The sequence below is a fragment of the Gadus chalcogrammus genome, chromosome 8 (genome assembly GCF_026213295.1).
Source record: "Gadus chalcogrammus isolate NIFS_2021 chromosome 8, NIFS_Gcha_1.0, whole genome shotgun sequence".
Lineage (NCBI taxonomy): Eukaryota > Metazoa > Chordata > Actinopteri > Gadiformes > Gadidae > Gadus > Gadus chalcogrammus.
In genome coordinates this window covers 24,674,559-24,699,576 of record NC_079419.1, presented here as the reverse complement: position 1 = coordinate 24,699,576, position 25,018 = coordinate 24,674,559, and the positions used below count along the sequence as shown (strand labels likewise).

Below are 25,018 nucleotides of genomic sequence, written 5' to 3'. Positions count from 1 at the left end.
CTATGTGGTTCTCCATGCCATTTTCGAGTTGAGGGCAGACATTGAGGGAGAAAAGCCTGGAGAACCTGACAGTTGAAAACCAGCGTGAAGCTGAATGGATTTGAGGATAAAAGGCCTCAGACATCCAGAGATTTCGATGCAGAGAAAGTCCAAGATGGCGGAAGATGTCCTGGGGAAGTCCGTTAAACAGCTCAAGACAGTCTTGAGCTTTTCCTTACTCACTAAATGAGATACACTACAAAAATAGTGAAACATATAGTCTACAGCGATTAAGTTGTGCAGGAAAGTAGATTACTACACAAAAAACGAAAATAGGACCTGGAGCGCATTTATCAGCCTACAATGTTCAGATTGACTCACACTTACAATAAAGAAGCCATGCTAAAGGCTTAATTGCAATCTACTCAGTACTGACTATACCTTATGAAGCGTCACTGATCTTTTAACAACATTGTGTACATTTTCCAAATTGTGGATATAGTGACAAAATAGTTTTTCGCTATTGGTAGTTGGTGGTTTAGTGCCTGGCAACATCAGCTCTTACCTTTTTGCAGTGTGGCTGACTCAAAACTGAAGTCCAATGGAAGGAAATCTGTGCCTGGCCACTGCGAGAGATGGACCCGCTTCCTTTGTTAATGTATGCCAGTTTGGGGTAGGTGCCAGTTAGCAGGGCCGCCTTCACAATAGCCCAGTTTTCAGAGTTGATGTTCACATCACGGATGTCACTGCGGCCCCGCGCTCGAACAAAACCTGAAGAAAAACAATTTATAATTTGTTATAAAAATTTTATGAATAAGTCATACCTTATCAATATTGGTCCTTGTATCGTTATCTAATCTTATAGAAATGCATGAAGTTTGTTTGTTCCCCAAGAGGAGACATTTTCATACCCCCCCTCCTATCCAGGGTTTCTGCAGGTTTCAACAAGTAAAAAGAAAATGTAAGACTATCGAATACAATTATGAAGGCAAGGTAAGCCAACTTTATTTATGTATCACTTTTTATACACGAGGCAGACTGAGTGCTTCTCATTGAAATAGTCATAAAATATAATGAAATAATAAAATAAAATTGGTAAGTAAAAGAAAACAAAGGTTAAAAGTTAAAAAGAAAGTGCAATATGTTTTAGATGTAGCAGAAAGTTAAAGCAAACATACAATTAATTTAAGCAATAAAATAAAATAGATGCGTAAAATAAAATAAAGGCTAAGGTAAAAAGAAATGCATTGTAGAAAGTGCAATATATTTATGATTTTGCAGAAACTAAAGCAAAAATAAGTCTTCAGTCTTGTTTTAAAAGTGATCAGAGTTTATCCCAGCTATTTGTTGCACAAGCCGTTTTCATGTCCTCTGCATTTTCGCCTCATTTGTATATCAGGACATTCGACCGTGAGGGTGATTCACACTTAGGCCCAATCCCGTTTCTTTGCTCACTGTCTCAACCCTACATCTCAACCCTAACCCTAACCCTCATAGCTCATGCTCATTGCTACCCCTAACCGATCCCCTACCAAATGGGACAACCCTACCCTGTGACGTCATCATGGCCTCCCCGTGCCCCCTAGCAGATAACAAGACCCCTGTTAATGTTACAAGAGACAGACTGGCTGCCATTGTCTCGGGCAACGAGCAAGACCCAGATGTTGAACCTGAAATGGTATTTATATTTTGTAATTGGCATGTTTAAATAAAGGATTTTTTTAATACTATTTGTCCCTCGTAATATACCTTTATTTTGAATGTCACTTAGCTACATGTTAAAGGTATTAGGGTGCACTCACACTAGGCCGTGGCCGTTGGCCGTTTTCACACCTAACCGTGCTCAAATGGCCCCATTGTTCTCTGGCATGCACTCACACTAGGCCATCTGGCCGTGGCCGTTGGCCGTCGCAGCTGTGGCCTGGCCACAGCTGCGGAAGGCTCTTGTACATACGTCATCACGTCGTAACACGTCATCACCAAGCGTCCGCTGATTGGACCATAATAAAGTCTGCCGCCAGTCAGAGTTTTAACAACAATGGACAACAACACAGAGAACACACCAACAGTTGAACCGCTTGACGCGATGTTTACCGTTTAATGGGAAAGAAGGCTCGTCGCCTTTATTATGTCCGTGGTCGTCGCATTGACTATACGTCATCCAGCTCAGGTTGCGTAGCCGTGCGTGTGCGCGTGTCGGCTGTACCGTAGCGGCCCGTGCCGTAGCAGCACACCTCTCCCAAGTAGCGAAATTGGCCCGGCCTGGCCAGACTGGCCACACTCACACTGGCAGATTTGAGCACGGTTAGGTGCTAAAACGGCCACGGCCAGATGGCCTAGTGAGAGTGCACCCATAGATAATAATCGGTTAAGAACAAGAACACTTTAGAAGAAACACTTTATTTAAATAAGAAACACTGAACCACACATCTAAAAATACACACAGACGCACACCTAAAAATAAAAACACACCGACACACATGGTGGAGAATCACATCTTCTCCACCATTCCGCCAACCTGCTTCCTGGCACTCTCCTCTTGGAAGGGAGGAGAATACGAAGGAATTAGGAATTATATGCCAGAACTGGGTGATATGGCCAGATGTTATGTACAATATATAATAGCTATGTACACAATATAGTACTGCCAAAAAATACATTGATTAACCACGTAATATTACTAATATAATATAATATATTAGTATATATAATAATACTTACAAATTATTTCCTCGAGAGTGCCCGGTTTGTTTACATGACGTGGGCGCATCTGTCCGCGTCACACAAATACCCGGCGCATTTACTGACGCAAATTACGTTTAGAAATGTTCAGCGTAGTGTCCGAATTCTCGTTTGTTCGTTCCCTATGTAGTGCATTATATCATGAACACTATAGGGAATAGTGAGTGAGTGAATAGGGAACGATTTTGAACACAGCTCATGTACCACAGCTGTGACCCGGAAATGGTGCAGCGGGGTTTGATGTAATTTCGCCGTGCGAGCAGACCGGTAGGTTTCGAGCCCCTCCCCTCTCCTCTCGCAGCACTGAGTGAATACGGCAGGGCAAAAAAAATAATATATATATCGCCTTTTTATCGGCAACTTCAGATCATCGACGATGGAATCCATCTATTGTTTATAGTCGATAGGATCGACTATCGGCCCATCCCTATAGCGTAGTGTTATTGTGTCAGACTTATGACCATGGGGTCGCTGGTTCAAGTCCAATCTCAACCAACCATACTTTGAGATATGGCATGACAGGCCTATTATAATGCTGTCGGTCATACAGTAGGCACCTGTCATGGTTGCTTTCAACAATTTTTGCATTGGTTTTAATAATATTGGAGTGAAAGTGAAGTTTTGATTAATGCTAGATGTGTTCAACCTTACTGCATACTTTTTTTGCTGGGTCGTTACGGGCCAGCTTTTCTCCAGGGTGCATTTTGCTTTCCAGAAATCGTTTAACCTTATAAGGTGCAATGACATCTATAACTTTCACAATTTTCTAAATAAAGTTTTCAACAAGATCATCAGCAGCAAACCTGGGCTTAGAGGTCAAAGAAAGGAGATGGCATTTTTTAAAAGTACATTTAAATTGCCCTATTTTGACAGTATTTGATTTTGTCAGTATGTCGGTAATAAAATATTTATAAAAAAAAAACAAGGCTTTCTCCCATGTTGAGACAGTTCAAATGTGTCCAAAATGGTAAAACGATGTATTGCATACTTGTCATTCAAATCATCAGTACGGAAATTGAAGTCACCAATTATAACTATTGCCATACAACTAAAACCATTCAAAGAAGGCGAGTTCGTCAAAAAGTGCATGTCACTGGCTGCTAGTATAGTTTGTCCGGAAAAAGAAGGGTCAGTTTAGCAACATCGGCCTTTCAGCCAACACAGTGGCAGAGCATATTTCTGACCTCTCAAGTAACATATATGATCAACTGCGTGAGAAAGCAAAACGTTTCCATGCATACTCAGTTGCTCTTGATGAGAGCACAGACATCACTGGCACTGCACAGCTTGCGATCTATGTCCGTGGTGTTGAAGAGAATTTTGAAGTGATAGAGGAGTTGCTCACAGTGAGTCCAATGCATGGCCAGACCACTGCTCAGGATGTATTCCGCTAGCAGTGTGATGCCATTGTTGATGCCGGTTTGCCATGGAAGAGGTTTGCTGGAATAACAACAGATGGAGCGCCATCAATGACAGGGAGGAAAAATGGACTGGTGGCCCTTGTCCATAGAAAACTGGAAGAGGAGGGTGTGGAGGAGGCCATTGCTCTGCACTGCATTATCCATCAGCAGGCCCTTTGCAGCAAATGCCTGAAGTTTGACAATGTGATGTCTGTGGTTGTGAAATGCATCAACCATATCAGATCCAGGGAATTAAAGCACCGGATGTTAAGCGCCTTTCTGGAGGAAATAAGAGTCAGCATATGAGGATGGGCTCTACTTCAGAGGTATGTTGTCTCAGCAGGGGAAACGTCTTGAAGCGATTTTTTGAGTTGAGAGCAGAAGTGATTGCCTTCATGGAGAAGGTTGGGACGGCTGTTCCTGTGCTAAGTGATCCCAAATGGCTCATGGACTTGGCTTTTCTTGTTGACATCACACAGGAGCTGAATGTACTGAACAAGAAGTTACAAGGCCATGGGCAGCTTGTCAGTGCTGCCTATGACAACGAGAGAGCATTCTACGCAAAACTCGTCTTATGGAAAGACCAGCTCTCTCAGACAAACCTCTGCCATTTCCCAGCATGCAAGGCACTCATGTATGAGGGCACACTATTCACTGTTGAAGTATGCTGATGCCATTGTGAAACTACAGGAGGAATTTGATCAAAGGTTTGCAGACTTCAAGACACACATAGCCACTTTTCAAATTTTTGCTGACTCCTTCTCTTTCGATGTGCAAGATGCCCCTGCTCTGCTTCAAATGGACCTCATTGGCCTGCACTGCAATTCTAAACTCAAAGCCAAGTTCAGGGAGGTGAGTGGAAAAGTAGACAAGCTTGGACAATTTTTGAGAGAATTGCCCCCCCCACCTTCCCTGAGCTTTGCAGGATGTTCAAGCGGACCGTGTGCCTTTTTGGGAGCACATATCTGTGTGAAAGCTCTTCTCCACCATGAACTTCAATAAGTCAAAGTGCAGGTCCAAACTTACTGATGAGCATCTTCAAGCCATCCTGAGGGTCTCAACTGCTTCCTCTCTCAAGCCAAATGTGCCTCAGCTGTGTGAGAGGAAGCGCTGCCAGGTCTCTGGCAGTAAGGAGTAGGCAAGCTAAGCCATATGTTCAGCAGGACAGCTCATTTTCTGACGAAGGTTCATGTTTTAAAGAGCCGTTCATGTTCAAAAGAGCCATTCATGTTCAAAAAAGCATTCATGTTGCTGTCAATAGTAAAGCTAGAGAAGACTGGATATTTGTACTTTTTTTTGGAATACTTGATGTGGCCCAGCCTCACCCAAACTCTACCTCCAGCGGCCCCCCAGGTAAATTGAGTTTGAAACACCTGCGTATAGCATATAACCGCGTTGGTCCGATTAGTTTAATACATTTTTCACAATTTACCAGCTCTCGTTTTGAAGAATAATTACCGCGCAATAAGTTTCTATGGGAATCGTGACAGTCTATACTTTTCACGTAAAGTCTACATATTTATAATTTGAAATTCGTCCCAGCCTACTATAGGGTCTATAGCAGGCCTATTCAACTAGCGGCCCGTGGGCCAAATGCGGCCCCTCTTACTTTTTTTCTGGCCCGCAAGAGGTTGCATGCAAAAAATAAATAAAATAAAGGAGAAACATAGTTGCATGCAAATCAGGTTTCTGTGTGTAGCCGGTGATACTAGCCAGTATCAGTACCCAACAATCAGGAACTGGCATCACTTATTCTGACAATGTGTGGCTCAACCGATACGTGTGAATCTAGCTTTTCTCATATGAATGCCATCAGAACAAGGGCACGTTGCTCCATGACCTCCATGAGAAGCTGCATGAGTGTCTCAGGATGAGCCAAACTAGGCAAACAAGGCAGTGCAATCTTTCTCACTGACTCACTGCCTCAAAATGTCTCATATGTACAGTAGTTCTGTTTTGTGATGATTCAAACTTCTAAATACGTGTCCAAAATCCTTTATAATGATACGATTAAAAGTGAAGAAAGAAGGAATGTGTCCGACAAGTTTATTCCATGTAGTAGTATTATGTATATTAAGTTAACACTACCTTAAGTACGATTTATTTGTAGCGATTCATTCACGAAGTTTTACTCTGTGTGGCCCATGAACCCCCAGTGGTTTTCCTTTTCGGCCCACTCGTTAAGGAGGATGAATAGCCCTGGTCTATAGCGTATAACCGCGTTTTCTGATTACAGTTTAATGTAACAGTAAGCTGACAACATCTCTAATTAACACTGCAACTTCTCATTAACCACACAGAGATAGCCATGGTCAAACAAATGTTATTTTTGCGATCATTCTGCGCGCGTATCCGCCGGGTTGATAAAAAAATAATCCTCCTATACGTTTATACCGTACAAGTCTTTAAATATCGATTGCTCCTGCCAGAGGTCCGAAAATTTGCATTTCCCCATTGTCTTTCAAATGACTTTGAACTAACAGAAGCAAACCCGCGAAGTGGTCTGGCAGCAAGCCAGCCGGGTATATCCAGTTGTTTCAGCGCACGCACCATCACCGTGACATCATTGATATCACTCAGGTCCTACTCGCAACATAAAAATAAATCCACGCAAGTTTAAGTAATTTTAGGATAGGCCTGCACGTAAATTGCACAAATTGAAAAACTCATAGGCCTTTTTGGAAATTGAATGCCTCATCAGATGACGTTTGTTATTTTAATGGCCTTAATTTGGGCTAATTTCATTTACTACCTTTTAATACCTTTAACAACCCCGCAGAAACCCTGTAAATGCTTAAATGATGCTCTTCATATGAATTATGGGTAACCTGAATTTTGGAGGTTATGCAACACTTGGGAGACGTTAATTGTGAAAATGGGCTATCGAAATCTGCATCCTCCTACTCATGCTAAGATATACTGATTGTGCTACTGTATTTTCTTTTCATAGAGGCAACAAAGCTAATCTTTTCTTTGTTGTAGGAATTCAGTTTCCTTCTCACTCAACTTCGTGCAATTTATATTTTACAACTTGATGATCAATGAACATAATTGCTGTAGATCAGCTGTTTTCAGCAAGAAACACCATTCTCACATGTAGCAAATGGTAAATGGACTGCATTTATATAGCGCTTTTTCTGTAACCAGTGGCCACCCAAAGCGCTTTACAATATTGCCTCACAATCACCCATTCATACACACACCGACGGCGGAGTCAGCCATGCAAAGGCTAAAGCCAGCTTGTCGGGAAGAGTTAGGGTTAGATGCTGACACTCATGCATGCACTCAGCTAGGAGGAGCCAGAGATTTAACTAACAACCTTGCGGTTACCAGCCAACCCGCTCTACCTCCTTAGCTACTACCGCCTTTTTGTAGTGCTGACAAAAAGGCTGATACTCAATATCTTTATCTAGCTTTAATATCTTTAATCCTTTATGATCTTTGTTAGGTGTATAGATAGAAAGACAAAAATAGCACTTACCAATTGCACGGAGTTGTCCAAGCAGTTGTGTTCGCATCATAATGATGATCTCCATGGTTGCCTGTGACAGAAAATTCTTCTCACAGAATGATCGCTCCGAGCCATCAGTGCGGGCCTTCTGCCATGCCTAAGTACAGAAGACATAATGAGCGAAGTTTATGGGCAATCAAACCATAAGGTTAAATACAACTTATTTTCAATGCTAGCCCCTTCAAATTTACCCAGATTTAGATTGATAGAACATTCAATTCCCCTCAATATGCAATATTTATTTGACCTGAAAAGTTCTCAAAAGAGCCATGTGGTCACTGAAGGTATTGGCAGCGAACCACTTTCTGCTGAGAATAGCAGCCTTTTTCTGAGAGGCGTGAGTAGGAAGTGTGAATGGTTCATTGTTGGCCAGTGTGCAGGCGATGGTCAAGACAGGATCCAAGCACTTGAGCACTATGGCACACAGCACCATCTTGCCAAGGTATGGATCAATGGAGAGATCAGCCAGATGGTGACCGAGGTCGGTCAGGTCCTCACAAGGGTTCATGGCCTCTATATTCTGCAGGGGAGCACAGAGAGACACTTTTACAAGAAGTACTTTACCTAAGCCTTGAATTTAAAGTGACATTGTGTACACATTCAATCAATAGGCTTATTATAAAATATAATGGGTGTTGTTGCTCTGCTGTAATTGTCTACTACATTTTACAGATTATTGTAGGACAATATTGTCCATATTGTTTCTCCAATTAAAACTAGTGTTTTATTTGATGACAATTAAAAGGTACAATATGCACTTTTTAAAACAACTCTAAAACACATTGTTTCTTAAAAACGCTCATTGGAAGGCTAGAGAGATCTAGGTCCATTTCTCAGACTATGCAATCACGTAATTAGCAAGCTTTGGGGGGATGGAGAGAGAAGGTAGGAGAAAGTTTGCTAACACTGCCCCAGCCGAGGTAGCGAGGACTAACAAGGCTTGGTTACGGTCGTGGTTGATTGAATGGTTGTCGAGAAAACTGAGGGAGATCCAGAAAGCATTTGTTTCTAATTTGAAACTGTTTCCCAGCATGGTCCGCGAGTTTATACTCTCCGAATTAATATACCGTCTTGATTTCGCTCCCGAATGGGCCCTTTCGAACCCTACACATGTTGGGGGTTTTATTTTCATATAAATACAATTAGATGGCGTTCAGGTTCCAGGGGCAGGACTTGGGTAGTCGTTTTTTTCGGTATAATTTTCTTAAATGTTCTACTAGTAGTTCTGCTTAACTAGTTCTACACTGAATCATGACCTTGCACTGCACTTGGAAATAGTTAATGGCATTTGTAGCCTACACTCAGATGTAGTCTACTCCTTCTTGCATGCGAGAGGCTTGAATAAAAATATAAACAAATCATTCACAGTATGCAAATTATTCTAAAGAGGTCTCTGTGCGTAGTAACTGCATTTGAACATAAAGGGACTCTTATCTAACTGCGAATGAACATAAAAAAACTCTTAATTCTCTCAACATAAAGAACGGCCAACACGACAGGTCGTTGAAGACACGCGAGCTGTAGATTTAGGATAACAACCTGTAAGTCTGCTTTAGTTTAGCTATGGGCAGTAGGCCTCGGCTAACTTAATACCTACCATTATAATGTTCAAATGATCTGCTTAAGGCCCACCAGAATAAGTTGAATAAGTGATTGAACAATGGAGTTATATACCATAACTTCCCAAACTCTGAGCCTCTGTTCTTACACCTCATGCCTTTTACCTAGCTCTGTTAGATGGAGGCAGCTCTCTATATAACCAACGGTATAGTTGTTCCATAGTTCCTCAGTTAGGACTCTATTTAGAACAAGAGTGTTTTAAATAGTGTTTTCTAGGGGTGTAACGATTCACTGATACGAATCGGTATCTGGTTTGATTAACACAGATGTGACTAAATCAATACATGGGACCCTGAATTGATTTAAAATGACCAAGAATCAGTTGATGCACCGATTTAAACGTTACGAATCGCTTATTTCTTGTATGATTGTTTCGACATGGATGGTAGAGCTGGGCGACCCCACATAATAATCTACAGTAGAGTTGCCGCGGTGTGGTCATTTTCACACCGAGTAATACGCTCGTGTCAACACCGGTATTACCGGTATAAACGGTATTAACTGTGTAACTAGGTCAACCGCCATCTTCTCCGTCAACTCTCCTCTCACACTCGGTGACAGCGGCTGGCAGCGCGCCAATTCTCGGCGTCTTATAACGTTCTATATATAATAGTATAATATATATATCATAATATCACGGCCAAAAGCTCTGTGCGCCTCCGGATGGCCGTAGCGCGGGGAGCTCTCGTAGGGATTGGGCTTCGCGGGGTCAATTCACGGCGCGCCAATTCTCCGGCACAGAACAGAACTGTGGCCTATTCTACACATTTACATTTTCTTGATTATAATTATATTATTCATTTTTACTGAATTTGTATTTTATTACTGTAAAAAAAACTAAAAAAAACGGTGTGCCGGTGTGCAACACCGAGTACTCAGTGTTGGCCTCAACACCGGTAATACCGTATACCGCGGCAACCCTAATCTACAGCTGTGTGGTATGTCAACTCTAATGCAAGTTATGATACTTGTGGCTTTTGCATTAGAATGAAAAGGAATAAGGAGAATAAACATGACTAAAGGTAAGCTCAATAAAACTTTAATACATTTAACTCATCCCTGGACATGATTCTGCCTGGATCAGATTTTCACACCTTGAAACAACTTCAATCTCACATACTAATGCCCCATACGCCACCAACATTGCAAGCAAGCTAATGGCAACCAGGTTTTCACCAGCAAAGGTCTCGAAAATCTCCCATGTTTCCACTCTACAATGTCATTAAACAATGTATTTTGTTTGGTTTTTCTGCTTTCCCCTCGCTACAGAAATCTAATATTTTACCATAACTTACCTTTTACCTTTGGCATACTGACGAGACCACTACACACAGATTAGAGTGGTGAGCACATTGGCTTGATAAACAGGGCTGTTCGGACACATGTTCGCTACCTCTACGTACCTTTAGCATCTGAACAGCATCATTGATGATGTGAATGTGTGGCGGCTCTGGTGCTTTGGACAGGAACTCGGCCACAGAGCAGTGAACAGGAACCAGTAGTTTAGTGTAGAGACATAGTTCCTGACAAACACAAATTGTTCGGTTGACAAAATAGGACCAAATTACTCAAGTCCTCAAATCTTGCCCAGAGTTTTCACCATGAGAGATTCTTATGGCGGTACCTATCATGACTAGGTTGCTAATAATGCATACATCTTGCACACCTAATGCATGAAAAAGCTCTGGCCTATTAGCAGGCTAACATGCTAGCACTCAAATGTGCCAAAAGGATAATGGTATGTACACATCATGTACCTGCATAGGCATCCTTTGAAGTTGCGGAACCGGGAATTCTGTCATATTATCAAACTGGGCCTGGCTGTAGAGGCCAAAGTACATACCAGGCTTGCATCGCCCAGCCCTGTCAACACATAAGCAAGGGAATGAACTAGATTAATGAAATGAACATCAGATTCACAGCTCAAAAAATAAGATCTTGCATGCAAAACAGAAATAACCAAGATGATTACTTTACCTCCCCATTCTTTGTAGAACACTGGCCTTCGATATCCAATTCACTTGTGCCATGGACCCAAACAATTTCTATATCAAAATAATCAAATTGTATAAACCAAATCTTTTTTTAAATCATCTCCTTCAAAATCTACTATATTACCTCTTTGACTTTTCCTGAGTCGATGACAAAGACCACATCTTTAATGGTGATGCTTGTCTCAGCTATACTCGTAGAAAGAATCTGTAAACCGGAGTACAACAAGTTAATTATTTTAAATCTTTCATTGACTTGTATAGTGTCAGTACTATCTAATGAGTCTTGTTTTACAAACATCTAAAGGGAAATCATTATCCCTGTTTGAAATAGTTCCCACCCACTAACACAATAAATACAACATTGGGCTGCCTCTGTGTTACATGATGGCCTCTTATCATTCACTTTCTTTGCTTTTGTTGTTATTCTTCCCATATTTTCTTTTTCTGTGGCTCTCTCTTTAAAGATCCAGAGCATTCAGAATAAGGATCCAGATGCCACCTGGATGATTGGTTGCACCCAATAATTCCAGTCAATTCACTTAATGCATCTTTCATCTGCTCTCTCTCATTTCTTCTTGACTGCTAACCAGCCCAGACCTTTGTACAACAGCTTAAGTCAGTAATCCTACAGTACGTGTATGTTTATAGTTATTTCCTTTACGTTATCACTTTTGGGAAAGGAATAGATGCGTTTGGGGTACCATTTATCACATAGCATGTTATCCGAGGACAGGAAATAACGGCGAGTTTCCACCAGTGGGTGCGGCAAGGCGCAGTGCGATTAGGTCCGGTAGTGTATGTGCGGCTAGGCGCAGCTCAGTTACGGCTCGCGTTTCCACTGCCGACAGTCCCCTTTTGTTAGGGCGAGGTTTAATCACGGCTAAGTCCGGACCCCGCCCACATTTGGAGGTGGAACGTGAAGTGTTCCGGAACATTTGATCAGATCTGCATTTAAATTTCATCCTGTCGCTTTTACCCTTCCTATCTAACTACATTATGACGATCAATCGTCCACCAGGTCCCCTTCGCGACTTGTACAATGAGATGGATGCCCTTCTCAGCTGCTCTCCTGAAGATGGCACACCACTTGTAGTTCTTGGCGACTTCAACATCCTGCCAGAGAAGTTGCACTTGCCTGCAGTAACAGAGTTTTACGTCCCCTTCTCCTCCCACCCACCGGGTCGGGAACCTACTTGACCTGATATACACAAGTTCCTCCTGTGGTACCTCGGCTCTCTCCGTTAACCCTCTCCCTGTGTCTGACCATCACTTTGTTGCTTTCTCTCTCCCCTTGAAGTCCTCCCCCCCCCTCCTCCGTAATCCTCATGTTGCCACCACCTGCCGTAACCTGAAATCTCTCTCTTCCTCAACTTTTGCACCAACTGCCCTGTCTTCACTTCCATCTCTCATCACTAACATTTCTCTCAAATGTCCAACGCGGAAGCCTCGAAATGTATGATATCCTCCCTCTCCTCCTCGGACTCCCTCGGTCCCTTCTACTCTAGACCAGCACGATCCATGCCCCCCCCCCATCCTTGGCTGTCCGAATCTCTGCTTATAGAGCAACTGAGAGGAAATGTGAAAGATCAAATATTTCACCTCCACTGTGTCAACAGAAAAATCTGCCTTCTACCGGACTGACATCAACTCCTACCCAAGGAAACTGTTTTCCGTGTTCTCTTCCGCCCTCCCCGACCCATCACGTTCCTTTCTCCCTCCCAGCCGATTAATTCGTAACCTACTTTACCAAAGTCTGTTGCTCTAAGGTCTCTAACATTAATATGAGTTCCCCTAGCCTGCCTATGGTCCCTGAGTAGCTGGAAATGGCGTGTGAAACGACCACTAGGTATCTTGCTCCGCCTTTGAAAAAGGAAAGTTACCTCCCCTTTCTCTGCCTTGCCCGCTTAGAGAATTTGGCCCGCCAAATTCGATACTTGCTTTTTTCTGGTAACGTCAGAACCGAAAATACAACTTTTCACTCGACGAGCTGGGTCGATTCTTGGCGGAACTGACGGGGGCAGTATACGTGTGAAAGCAGCACAGAGCAGTCAGCGGCGCTGAAGAAGAAAACCTGCCGTCCTCAGCAGGTGTCACACGTCGGCTCGTCGACAAGACAGGGGCTAGGTTGTTTAGAGAATTCAAGGTGAGTGGGTTTCCGTTTACTATCACTGTTGTGTCACATTGTACATGTACATTGTACATTTGGGCATGAGAGTCTACTCTCTCGCTCAGTCGCTCCCTCATGTAGATGTTTAAAGTAATGTAATGATACTGTCTGCGTCATTATACGTAAGGTGACATGATTAAACTAAAAGTTTTTTGTTTTGTTTTCCTTTACCAGACCTGCTGGGGGGGGGGGGGGATCATCGGTCCAAGGACTGATCTGTGTTCTGTGTTCGAAGTATACGGCTACTCAAATTCTGAGCTACCCTGGACGGGATTTAGCGTGAAAATTCATTACGGAGGTTGTAGAACACAATACAATGGAACGATTTCTAATGACAGACTTCGATGCAAAATGTAGCCCTTTATTATACAGAAATTTGCTATTGGTGTATTAGCTTAAGACAACACCCTTACCAGATTATTTATCTAAATAGCCCTATGTTGTTAGAATTTCCAAACTTTATGCAAGGTCTACGTTCGTGCAGTACTCGGCGTTAACTCAGTCCTAAAAATACAATATTATTGTAAATTAAATCACATTCAAAAAGCGGTAGCTAACGTTAGTTGAATCAAGCAAACAAATAGCTGTTCTTGCTCCAAAATACTTGACTTACCTCAAATTTAACACAAGATAGTTCCTTCAAATTAGGGCTGTAAGGTATGGACTAAAATGTATATCACGGTATGATTTGAGGCATAGACGGTAACGGTATTATATCACGGTATGTTAATTTTATCTTCTAATTTCGATATAAATACCTCTGAAGGGGTAAAATACTGGACAGGCAGCAAAACCGCATATTTTTTTTTTAAATCTTTTCTCAGGTTACTTCCATCTCTGAAAAACACTAACGTTTAACAGCATGGATTTGTTTCTCCACTTGCTTGCGGACCTTGCCGTATAGTTTTGGCATCTCAAATTGGCTGAAGGGTGCATGTAACGCGTACCTGGGATCGAGTGTTTTGACCATCTCTTTAAAGCCCTTTCTATCGACATTTTGAAAGGGAACCATGTCCTTAGACAGGTAAACAGTGACGGCGTTTTTCATCTCGTTCCACCACTGGCACTTTGTTGCAAGGACTGGCTTTCAAAATGCCTGCGGAAGCAATGTCTGATTGCAGAGACAGCTTCACGCTACCAGCGTCAGTCTCGTACGTTGTGGAATGAGAGCTTGTGAAGGGACTATTGCGCAAGCACGCAGGAGCACTTGCTGCACGCCTGCGTGCTTGCGCAATAGCATACTGCCTGAGAAGGCAGTGTCGCTGTCAATCTGTCCCTGGGAAAAGTAACATGCAGACTTGGATTTCGCCAGATGCTTGAGCAACTCAACGCCAAATATCTGTTACAAAGCAGAAACTATTTCATGTACACAGAGATCCTCAGAATCTACACTGAAACTAGAGAACTCATCAACCAGCATCTCAAATAGGAACCGTACTATGCCTGCACAACTGACCTGTGGACAAGCAGAACTGCACAAACCTTAATGCCTATCACTATGCAGTACATAACCAAGTCATGGGAGATGCACTCATGGTGTTTAGGCTGTAGTGGCCTGGACACAGATCAAACAGGTATGTAATTAAAGAACTTACTCAGCTTATTAGCATTTTAAAACAGAACATGGTTTGTTTGAAATAAATTAATTTTATTATTATTATTTTTTAATCTTTATCAGTTCAGGTGAGAATCTGAAGGAAGCCTTTGAAGAGAAAATAGAGGATTGGTAGTTTGACATTTCAAGAATGGCGGGCATAACAACAGAATGCCTCCAACAACAAGAAGGCCTTTAAAGATGACTTCACGTGGATTCCTTGTTTTGGTCATACTCTCCACCTTGCAGTCAACAAAGCCATTGATATTAACTGCAGTATCTGCAGCATTGTCAAGGCTTCGTAAAACAATATCTGCCTTCACCCGATCACCAAAACTTTCACGTCAACTAACAGAAAGAACTCTCACTCCAAGAACATAAACTCATACATGATGAACCCACTCGTTGGAATTCATCATATGACATGGTAGAGAGATTTCTGGAGCAGCAGCAAGCTGTGTGTGCAGTGCTGGCAGAAGACCGGAAGAATTGGCATCCGATGCCCACAGGCACTGACATTACAATTTTAGAAACCCTGAAAGAAGTCCTCGGACCATTGAGTCCCTTCACTGATGCATTAAGTGATGGGCAGCACACCACTCTCTCATCTGTCTTGCCCCTGACATGGAAAATGTTCACATCTCTCAATGATGAAGAGAAAGAGTGCCATCAGAGATGATCAAATGTGCGTGTTAATGATGACAAGCAGTTGCTCATTTTGAACAGTGCCACCTACCTTGACCCTAGGTTTTAGGACATGTTTGTTTCGCTTAAGGAGGAAGTCAAACAATGTCTCCTGGACCAAGTAGGAGGACTTGCTGAGCCTAACAGAAGTCAAAGCCATGTGCCAGACCCAGGACAGGATGAGGACTCAAACCTAGTTAGGCCACAGAAAAAGCAGAAGGGTGACTTGAGATGACTGCTGTCAAGTATCCAAGGAGAAAAGAAAGGCAGTGGTGCTATCCCCTAAACTCCTGGAGAACCCCTGCTCTGAAGCGATAAGCCGAAAGATGAGTATCAGGTATAAAAAAAAAAAAGCCAGAAATCAGTGCTGAGGAACCACTTTCCTGGTTGAAAACAAATGCACGTAGTCTACCTCAGCTCCCTGATTTTGCCAGTAAGTATCTGTGCATTGCTGCATCAAGTTGTGCTTCTGGTAGAGTTTTCAGTACTTCTGGCTTGATTGTCAGTCCAAGACGGTCAAGACTGACCCAAGAAAACATTGCCATGTTGGTGTTCCTTTCAAAAAACCTGGAACTGACAAAGAAGTTCAATAGTTCCTTAAGTTATGCCTGTTGGAACCTAGCATTAGAGGTTTTAATTATGTGAGATCAGGCTCCACACCACTGTTGTTATTTATTTGCATATTTATAGGAACAATATTGTTTGTTTTATATACTTGAAGGCTCCACGCCACTGCTGTTCTTTTTTTAATATTAAATAGTTGACTATTGTTGTTCTTATGACCATATTTATAAGCACAGTATTGTTTGTTTTAAGACTGGATGGCTATAGGCCACTCCTGGTCTTTTTTTAATGTCTGTTGGCAGCTGGTACTGCAATTTAAATTCTGTGCAAAAGATGTTGAAGAACAGTGGTGTTAAATACTTGACATTTTGAAGCAGTTTTCAATAAATTAGTGAATTTAAAAGTACATGGGTCCTGTTTTTTCTTTTAAAAGTTGTGGCATCGAATTAGTATCGAAAATCGTGGAAATTCACAGGGATTGGTATCAACTACTGAAATTCTGGTAACGTGACAACCCTAGAATACACACACTGTAACGCAAGTGTTGTACACTTCTTTGTTAATTTGATAACCGCTTTTTATGGCGCATAAGTCTCTGGTTTTCCACAACGAGACCTGTAGTGGGGGATATCTCCGCCATGGTTGAGAAGGAATTTGGGGAAAGGAACTTTGGCTTTGCCTCCCTGAAGAACATGAACCTCGAAATGGAGGAGAAAGAGATTGTTGCCCACGATTGTCTCCCCCGGAGCCCTGCTGCCCGCTGCCGCGAGGCAACTCGGACCGCTTCCGAGGCGGTGGTGCCTCGGCAGCGGTCAGTGGGGCTCTGGCGGTAGACAATCGCGGGCACAATCCCTTTGTTCTCCATGTCGCGGTTCAGTCAACTTCAGATTGATGTGGAAGTGGAAGAACGAGAGATGTCTGAGAACCCGACGCAGTCGTTTGAGATTCATTATATCGTCTGGAGGCGCACACAGCTTTTGGCCGTGATAATATATATTATATGATATAGATATCTATGTATAATATGATATTATTTAGATATAGAGCTCCAGGACTCCTGCCGGAGCACCCAGAGAGTTCTAAAGTATTTACAGAACATAGCCAAAGGCTGTGTGCGCCTCGCCATTGTGCGTCTCTTGATTGTGATACATCCACTGTAAACAGAGCACCTGCTAGCGTTGCCGCAAGCTGCTCAGTACCACACCCCCACCCTCTACCTTGACCCGCCTCTAAAAAATGGCACGTTTGTGGAAAGACCATGTGGGATTGGCTCGTAGCGGATGTAATTCTGCACCAAGGCTGAATTTCTTGAACGTCTTCAAATAATGTATTCAGGGCCCACTAACACCTATATATAGGCATCCATAAATAGCATGCCAGGGGACCTTTAAAATTATTAATGCAAAAGCAAGGCACACAAATCCCACATGCTGAAGAAAATGTCACCTGGCTAAATGGCAGGTGAGGTGGATTATGTATCACCACTAATCCACATATCTCAATAAAATACTAGCCAGCTATAAATGCCCTTTCCAGCATAGGATTGGCACAAATATGCATATTTACCAATTTGCGGACACCTTCTGGAGATTTCTGCATGGCCTTCTGTTGGTCCTGTGGCTGCATGTTTGAGTGGAGTGTGAATAGCTGGTACCTGTAATTGTAACAAATGACATTCACCCATCCAAACATTCTAAATCATTTGAATACTTTTTTTTTGTAATCCATAGTCAATCATTCAATTTGGAGTATACAAACATGAATTAAACTCATGTTAAAATAACTAAACATAAAGTTAGTTGTTAGAAACTAACAGTTGGAATGAAACCTTCTGTGACAATTATTGTTAAATGGTCAGGAACTATTATGCAAAGATCTCCCTTCTAGATGGAAGCTCTGACATGCAAGACATGAAGTCAATGAAAGGGTTGGAGTTGCTATGGTTCATAGTAGGTTGAAATATTGAATGTTAAAAAAGATGCACTATAAACAAGGCTTCTTTCAGATCAAGTTCAAGTTATTCATTGTCCCTAAAGAGGGAAATGGTTATGCAGCCAGGGACACAATTTAAAGCAGCGACACTGAATCGGATAATGACGAGAGGGAGCCGGGCATGTTGGATGCCGTAGCCTCGCCCAACTGTTCAATTCGGACACTGAAGAAGAAGAATTCGAGGGATTCGTGGACGGGGAATGAACCGAAAAAGTGAGCTTTACGTGTTATATGTAACTGAACAATGATGAGTTATGCACTAATGTTTGAATTAGCGGTATCAGACTGTCTCTTTTACGTGTTTACAACTGAACAAGGCTGGGAGATATTGTGAATATGCACATTAACGTTTGAACAACCTTGAGTTATTGTGAATGCACTACGTATAAAACTATGTTTTATACGTAAGTTGAACAATTTAGAGAGTTAGTATATTGTGAATGCACTAACGTTTGATTTAGTGGTATCAGACCGTTTCTTTTACTACGTGTTTACTGAATCAGGGAAAAGTTCCCCTCCACGTTTGGGAGAAGAGTGAACAAGGCTGGGAGATATTGTTAATATGCACATTAACGTTTGAACATCGTTACCATGGGAGTGAACGGAGTTGTCAGAACGCTTAATAAAGTTTGACTTTATCCGACTGTTTTGTTGACATTCCCTTTAGCACAGCTCGGTCTAGTGGATGCATAACGCAACCCCAGTCAAACGTTTGACTGCAGTATCTTCTATTCTATGCGCCTTATAATCCGGTGCGCCCTATATCTGAAAACAGTTCTAAAATAGGCCATTCATTGAAGGTGCGCCTTATAGTGCGGAAAATGCGGTACTAAAAGGAGCAGTGCTCTCCTTTCTACAGTGCACTGTCAAAACCGCCTTCGCGCACATACCAGAAATGGGTTTGCAGTAGGGCTGGGCGATATGGGCCAAAATGAATATCTCGATATTTTTTTACTATATCTCGATACACGATATATATCTTGATATATTTTGAATTTCCTCTAGAGCACATCATAAATGCTCGATTCAACCATGTCTGGTATAATGTTACGTCCGTAATAATTCTAGTATTACTGAAACATAAGTCTGCATGTAGATTACATGAAACAACTTTTGCGTTTAAACTCATTAGTGCTTTCTATTGGAACAATTTAGAACTTGCACATAAGAAAAGGAAAATCACAGCAAGTTAGATTTACCAACACAGCATTTATTCAAACCGTTAATTATTTATTAACAGTTTGAATAATAATTATTATATATACACTGCCAGATGAAGGATCCAGTGCTATTCTTTTTCGAAACCAAATCCTCCGTTTCCATCCTTTTTTCTCTCTCTGGCTGTTCTCACTCACCGGTCGGAGGTACACACACCTACAGCAGCGCGCCTTCCAGACTACGTCACACACGCGCGTCCATGAGAATCTCGGGGATTCGCAATGGGCGGGGGAATGAGTGTGTTTAGAGAGCCACAGGAAAGAGCGAGAGAAGGGAACACTGTGCGTTAAACAAACCCCCGAGAAGCCCAATCCCTATGAGCTCCCCACGCTACGGCCATCCAGAGGCGCACAGAGCTTTTGGCCGCGATATTATATAAACAATTATATTATATTATATATAATTATATATAGAGCTCCGGGAGTCGCAAACGAAAACAATCACTTTCTCCTCCATGCTGCAGTTCACCCCGGACTGCACTGCACCGAGTTTGACAGTTGAACACTGGTTGGCTGTTACGTTACACATGTCACACAGTAGCCACGCTGTTGAACGCTGATTGGCTGTCATCACGCGAAATTCGCATCAAAGTTGAAATATTTCAACTCGAGCGAATTTGTCGCGCCACAAATCCTCGTGAACACGCTCGCCTGTGCACGGCGAAAGTGTGGCGCGAATAAAAATTTCGCCCGATACGCATCCCTACGTTCACTTTGTATGAGATCTTGTCACCCTGTTGCGTGAAAGCACAACGAGTATGCCAGCGGCGTGTGATGGAAAATCTACATGTTGTATTGTTTTGGTCTATATGAATTTAAGTTTTGTTGCTATTCTGTGTAATTTTATATAGTGTCTGCCTTCTGCTCTCCTTTTGGGTCATTTAAAGTGTGAACGTTGGAGAGTCGTGTGATGCATTTTATTGCCTGCCTGTTCCTATCTTTTCGTGTGTCATCTCCCAAGCAATGCTTTGAAGTATGGGCCTTTTCCTCGACACTCTGGCTAGCGTAAACAAAGTCAAAGTTACATGACACGGCCGCCGACCCAACCTTAGCCTCGGGGGGGGGAGCTTCAACTGTAAAGATAACAATCTGGTGAACAAAGACTTTTAGTATTGGGGGACCACCCCCTCCAGATGCCAACCCAAGTGAATAAAAACTCATTGATTGGAAGACTCAGTGGACTTGTCTGAGCGTACCTTCAGAGAATGAAGTAACACGCAAAGAGGAGCTCCCATCTGAGGCCTCAGATTATTGTAATGTATGCCTGTTATGTTGTTTGTTGATGCATGTTGTGATGTATCTTTGTTCGTACTTTTATTACAAATATATATAACCACTAATTGTCAACAGTATTGTGTGCTTTTTGCATCTAAATATCTCATCTGCTTAGACGCAATATCTGATAGAAATTGCCGCGACAGTTGGGGGCTCGTCCGGGATATCTAACCTGAAGATCGCGTGAAAAATCCCTAGGTGTCTGCCAAGTCAGGTCTGAGGATTCGGTCTCAGTCCCAAAGCCCTACCTCGCCTCCAGGTGACTGTAATCAGACTAATGGGGTCGAGCGAAGGGTGTCTGTGGGGGATGAAGTAGGGGTTCTTCAGTACGGTATCCAAAGGAAAAAGAATTCGAGCAGGTGAGATCACAATACTGTTAAAGCTTCCAAATAAAATCCGTTACAGGAACGGTATATAAATGTTTCGGTAAACGTAAACTTATATCTGAACTTAGGCCTCGTACAAAGAAACTCTGTTATAGGAACATGCGGTAGCTCTGTTTCGCTTCCGTCAATATATGGCTATATAGGTAACAGAAAGGGCAGCTAGGGTCTGTCGAGGGAACGGGAAAAAGGGAAACCCGTTGAAGCGCGGTTGGTGTTATATATATATATATATATAAATAATAATAATAGGTATTCATTAATAAATATATGTATATGTGTGTAGTAACAAGGAGGTTTCGGCGATATTAGATAATTTGTTAAATAATAACTAGTGTAAAAGGATCTAAAATATGGGGAACAAATCTGGAAAAACAGAGATAACGGGACCTGCGAAGGTGATGTTGGAGAAGCATGGTGAAGCGGCTCTGGAGGGTTTAAAATATTGGTGCAAACTGGGTTTTCCTGAAATGGGGAGTTTTAGCTTAAAACGGTTGTTGAAGTTTTAATTATGTTGGTGTGCATTTCATTTGAGGGAAAGAGAGAGCCAGGATAGAGAAAAAAAAATCAGCCAGGGACAGAGAGCGTAGAGAGTGTAGGAATATTTTTATCTCAATTTCACCCGAGATGTAGACCCGGACCTGGACTGCACCGGCGGACCGCGTGCAAATCCCCCTTCACCTCCACCGTATGACGACAACGCCCAGGCCGCCGCCCCATCATTCAACCTCTATCCAGACCTCACGGCAAAGGAGGCACCCGCTAACAGCGCAACAGGGGTTATGGCAGTCCGGCATACGTTTTTCCGTGCATGGAGACCCAGTGACATTAAGGACATAGCAGAATGTCTCCCGGACCCATCTGCAGTGGGAGGGGAATCCCTCGCTACAGCCATTCTGGAAATGGCCCATCACCCATCGGCGAACCACGCCAAGTCAAACTGGGCCTACGGTGGGGTCGTATTCAAGGCGACATTCCCGGGAGAGACCAAGCTGAAATAATGTTCGTGGAGGCGCCGGACGGCAAGGACGACCACAGGAAAGTGGGGAAGCACAGAGGCAGGCCTGCTTTCGTTGTGGCGTCATGGATCCTTGGTTCAACGATTCTCCCAAAAGAATCGACAAAGACAATGGAAGGGCCGGCTGGCAGTTCGCACCTTCCCGTGAAGTGACTGTGAATCATCCAAGAGGCAGAGGTGGAAGGGGGCATTCGCATTGACGGGACGCAGGAGCAGACCAGGTCCAAGGGGAGGAGGTATGAGCACCATGACACAAACACGCAAAATGGTCTCAACGTCACAACGCACACAAGCACCACATCCAAATTATTGTTGTATGGTTCTCACCAGCCTTACGCGACCTGATCAGCTAAATGTAATATTATATATGGTTATTATATATATTTATTATATATGGTTATTTTAAACAACAGGCTATTGTAGACAGTGGATACTCGATTATTACAATCTAACACAACCATTTTAATGGTCAACCATATCACACAACCATGACATGACCCAGACTAACCCCGACTGACCCCCGACTGACAACGTGACGGGGACAACAGAAGTGTATTGCCTAATATTGAAAATGCAGATTTTTTATATTATGATATTTTGTTAATGTTTTATGGCAACAAGGTGAATTGACGAACATATGAGAGAGATTGGAAGAAGTATGTGTTATGGAAGGAGAAGAGATAGATGAGAACGTAAGGCAAGACAAGATAAGGAAAGGGGTGGGGAGAGAGATAACCCATCTGCATCGAGTTTTGTTCAAATAGATCCGGACCTGGACAACGCTCCTCCTTCTCCTGCTTTCAGCCCGACCAGTGGCCCAATACAGTGCAAATACCCCACGTCACAACTCCTCTGCATCAGACTTTATGAAGTTACAGACCATGGGAGGCCCACCTGAAGAGCTACGGAACGGTCTGCTGGACGACACAAGGAGACAGTCCAGCAGGACCAACAGCACCAGAGTGGTGGCCTCCATGGTGCCTGTGTAGCCACAAGGAAGTGGCCTGAACATTGAGACAAAGGAGGGTCTCAGAGACGGGAGAGACGTGGGGACAGGCACTTCACAGGACAGCCTGTGACGCAGGAAGCAGAGAGAGGTGGAGGCGTGTCCAGGCGGATGGAGAGAAGAGCAGTGTCCCTCAGAGACATCATGAAGGACAATGGGAAAGAGAAGAGGAATACCGTTAAAATGTTGGGTTATACTGTGTGTTATTGATACTGACTGGATTGACAATTAATGTTTAGAGTAAACATTAAGTGCTTGCCAACTACTCATGTGTTTATATCACGGAAGCAGCATTAAGGACACATCAAATAATAATATTTTTGTTTAGAAATGTTTTTAAAAGGTAGCCTTGTTTCTTTGTTTTTCCTGTTTTTATTTTTAGGACTTTTGAATATATGGAAACAGATGACTTGATTGTGATGTTAGGAGATTTTATGCTACCTTCTGTAAAAGCGAACGGTGGTATAAATATCTGTACTTGGAGGCCATGGTCGGACATAGTAGATTATGAACATATGCATGTTGTGATTAAGTGATCATTTTAATCCTAAAGGTTGCATAATTTTGTGATTATAAATAATCAAAGGGGGGATTGTGATGGAAAATCTACATGTTGTATTGTTTTGGTCTATATGAATTGAAGTTTTGTTGCTATTCTGTGTAATTTTATATAGTGTCTGCCTTCTGCTCTCCTTTTGGGTCATTTAAAGTGTGAACGTTCGAGAGTCGTGTGATGCATTTTATTGCCTGCCTGTTCCTATCTTTTCGTGTGTCATCTCCCAAGCAATGCTTTGAAGTATGGGCCTTTTCCTCGACACTCTGGCTAGCGTAAACAAAGTCAGAGAGTTACATGACACGGCCGCCGACCCCACCTTAGCCTCGGGGGGGGGGAGCTTCAACTGTAAAGATAACAATCTGGTGAACAAAGACTTTTAGTATTGGGGGACCCCCCCCTCCAGATGCCAACCCAAGTGAATAAAAACTCATTGATTGGAAGACTCAGTGGACTTGTCTGAGCGTACCTTCAGAGAATGAAGTAACACGCAAAGAGGAGCTCCCATCTGAGGCCTCAGATTATTGTAATGTATGCCTGTTATGTTGTTTGTTGATGCATGTTGTGATGTATCTTTGTTCGTACTTTTATTACAAATATATATAACCACTAATTGTCAACAGTATTGTGTGCTTTTTGCATCTAAATATCTCATCTGCTTAGACGCAATATCTGATACAGAAATTGCCGCGACAGGCGGCAAAAAGAAACATTGTGTGCCAATTTGTATTCGATGTTCGCGACAGGGGCATTTTATACATCCCCTGGAGAACATCTCGCGATACATCGCATATTTTCGAAATATCGCCCAGCCCTAGTTTGCAGTGTGACGGTTCCTTTTCTGTGATCATTTCCATAATTCGCATTCGCATCATTTTAATAGCTATCAATTTAAATTACCAACAATGGATTTCTATCGATTTTATCTGCATTTAGTTTAGCACTGTATAGTACTAATCAACTCAAACTGTAAATATATATATTTTCTTTTTTTTACTGTTACAATATCAGATTTGAAATTCCTGCCCCCTCCGCTACGTAGACAAGATGGCGGCCATTGAGGTTGGAAAGTGTCCATCGGTCCACACTCAAGTTTTAGATAGTTTTGAGTGTGTCACCGAGGTACTTCCAGTGCACTGCGTTTTTTGCACACTCCGTTTTTGCGCAAATTGCACTCAAAAAGGTAAGTGTAAGTATAGAAGTGTGCGATTTCAGACACAGTATAGGTCTTGCATGGTATGACAAGTATGGTTACCATGGCCCTGTCATATACATCATTGCAGATTGCTTTATATTTTGTTCCGTATGCCACAAATATT

At 42.5% G+C, this 25,018-nt stretch overlaps 1 protein-coding gene across 3 annotated transcripts in view; it reads right to left on the bottom strand.

Annotated features, from left to right (window-relative positions):
• ythdc2 (YTH domain containing 2) overlaps positions 1-25,018 on the bottom strand; it is a 180,106-nt gene that overhangs the window by 38,040 nt on the left and 117,048 nt on the right. For all 3 annotated transcript variants that reach the window (XM_056597813.1, XM_056597815.1, XM_056597814.1), the window contains exons 17-24: positions 17,822-17,909; positions 11,371-11,451; positions 11,230-11,297; positions 11,010-11,115; positions 10,656-10,775; positions 7,880-8,152; positions 7,603-7,729; positions 545-750 (exon numbers count right to left, since the gene is read on the bottom strand). In XM_056597813.1, coding sequence (XP_056453788.1) covers positions 545-750; positions 7,603-7,729; positions 7,880-8,152; positions 10,656-10,775; positions 11,010-11,115; positions 11,230-11,297; positions 11,371-11,451; positions 17,822-17,909 — 1,069 coding nt within the window. The remainder of the gene's footprint in view (positions 1-544; positions 751-7,602; positions 7,730-7,879; positions 8,153-10,655; positions 10,776-11,009; positions 11,116-11,229; positions 11,298-11,370; positions 11,452-17,821; positions 17,910-25,018) is intronic.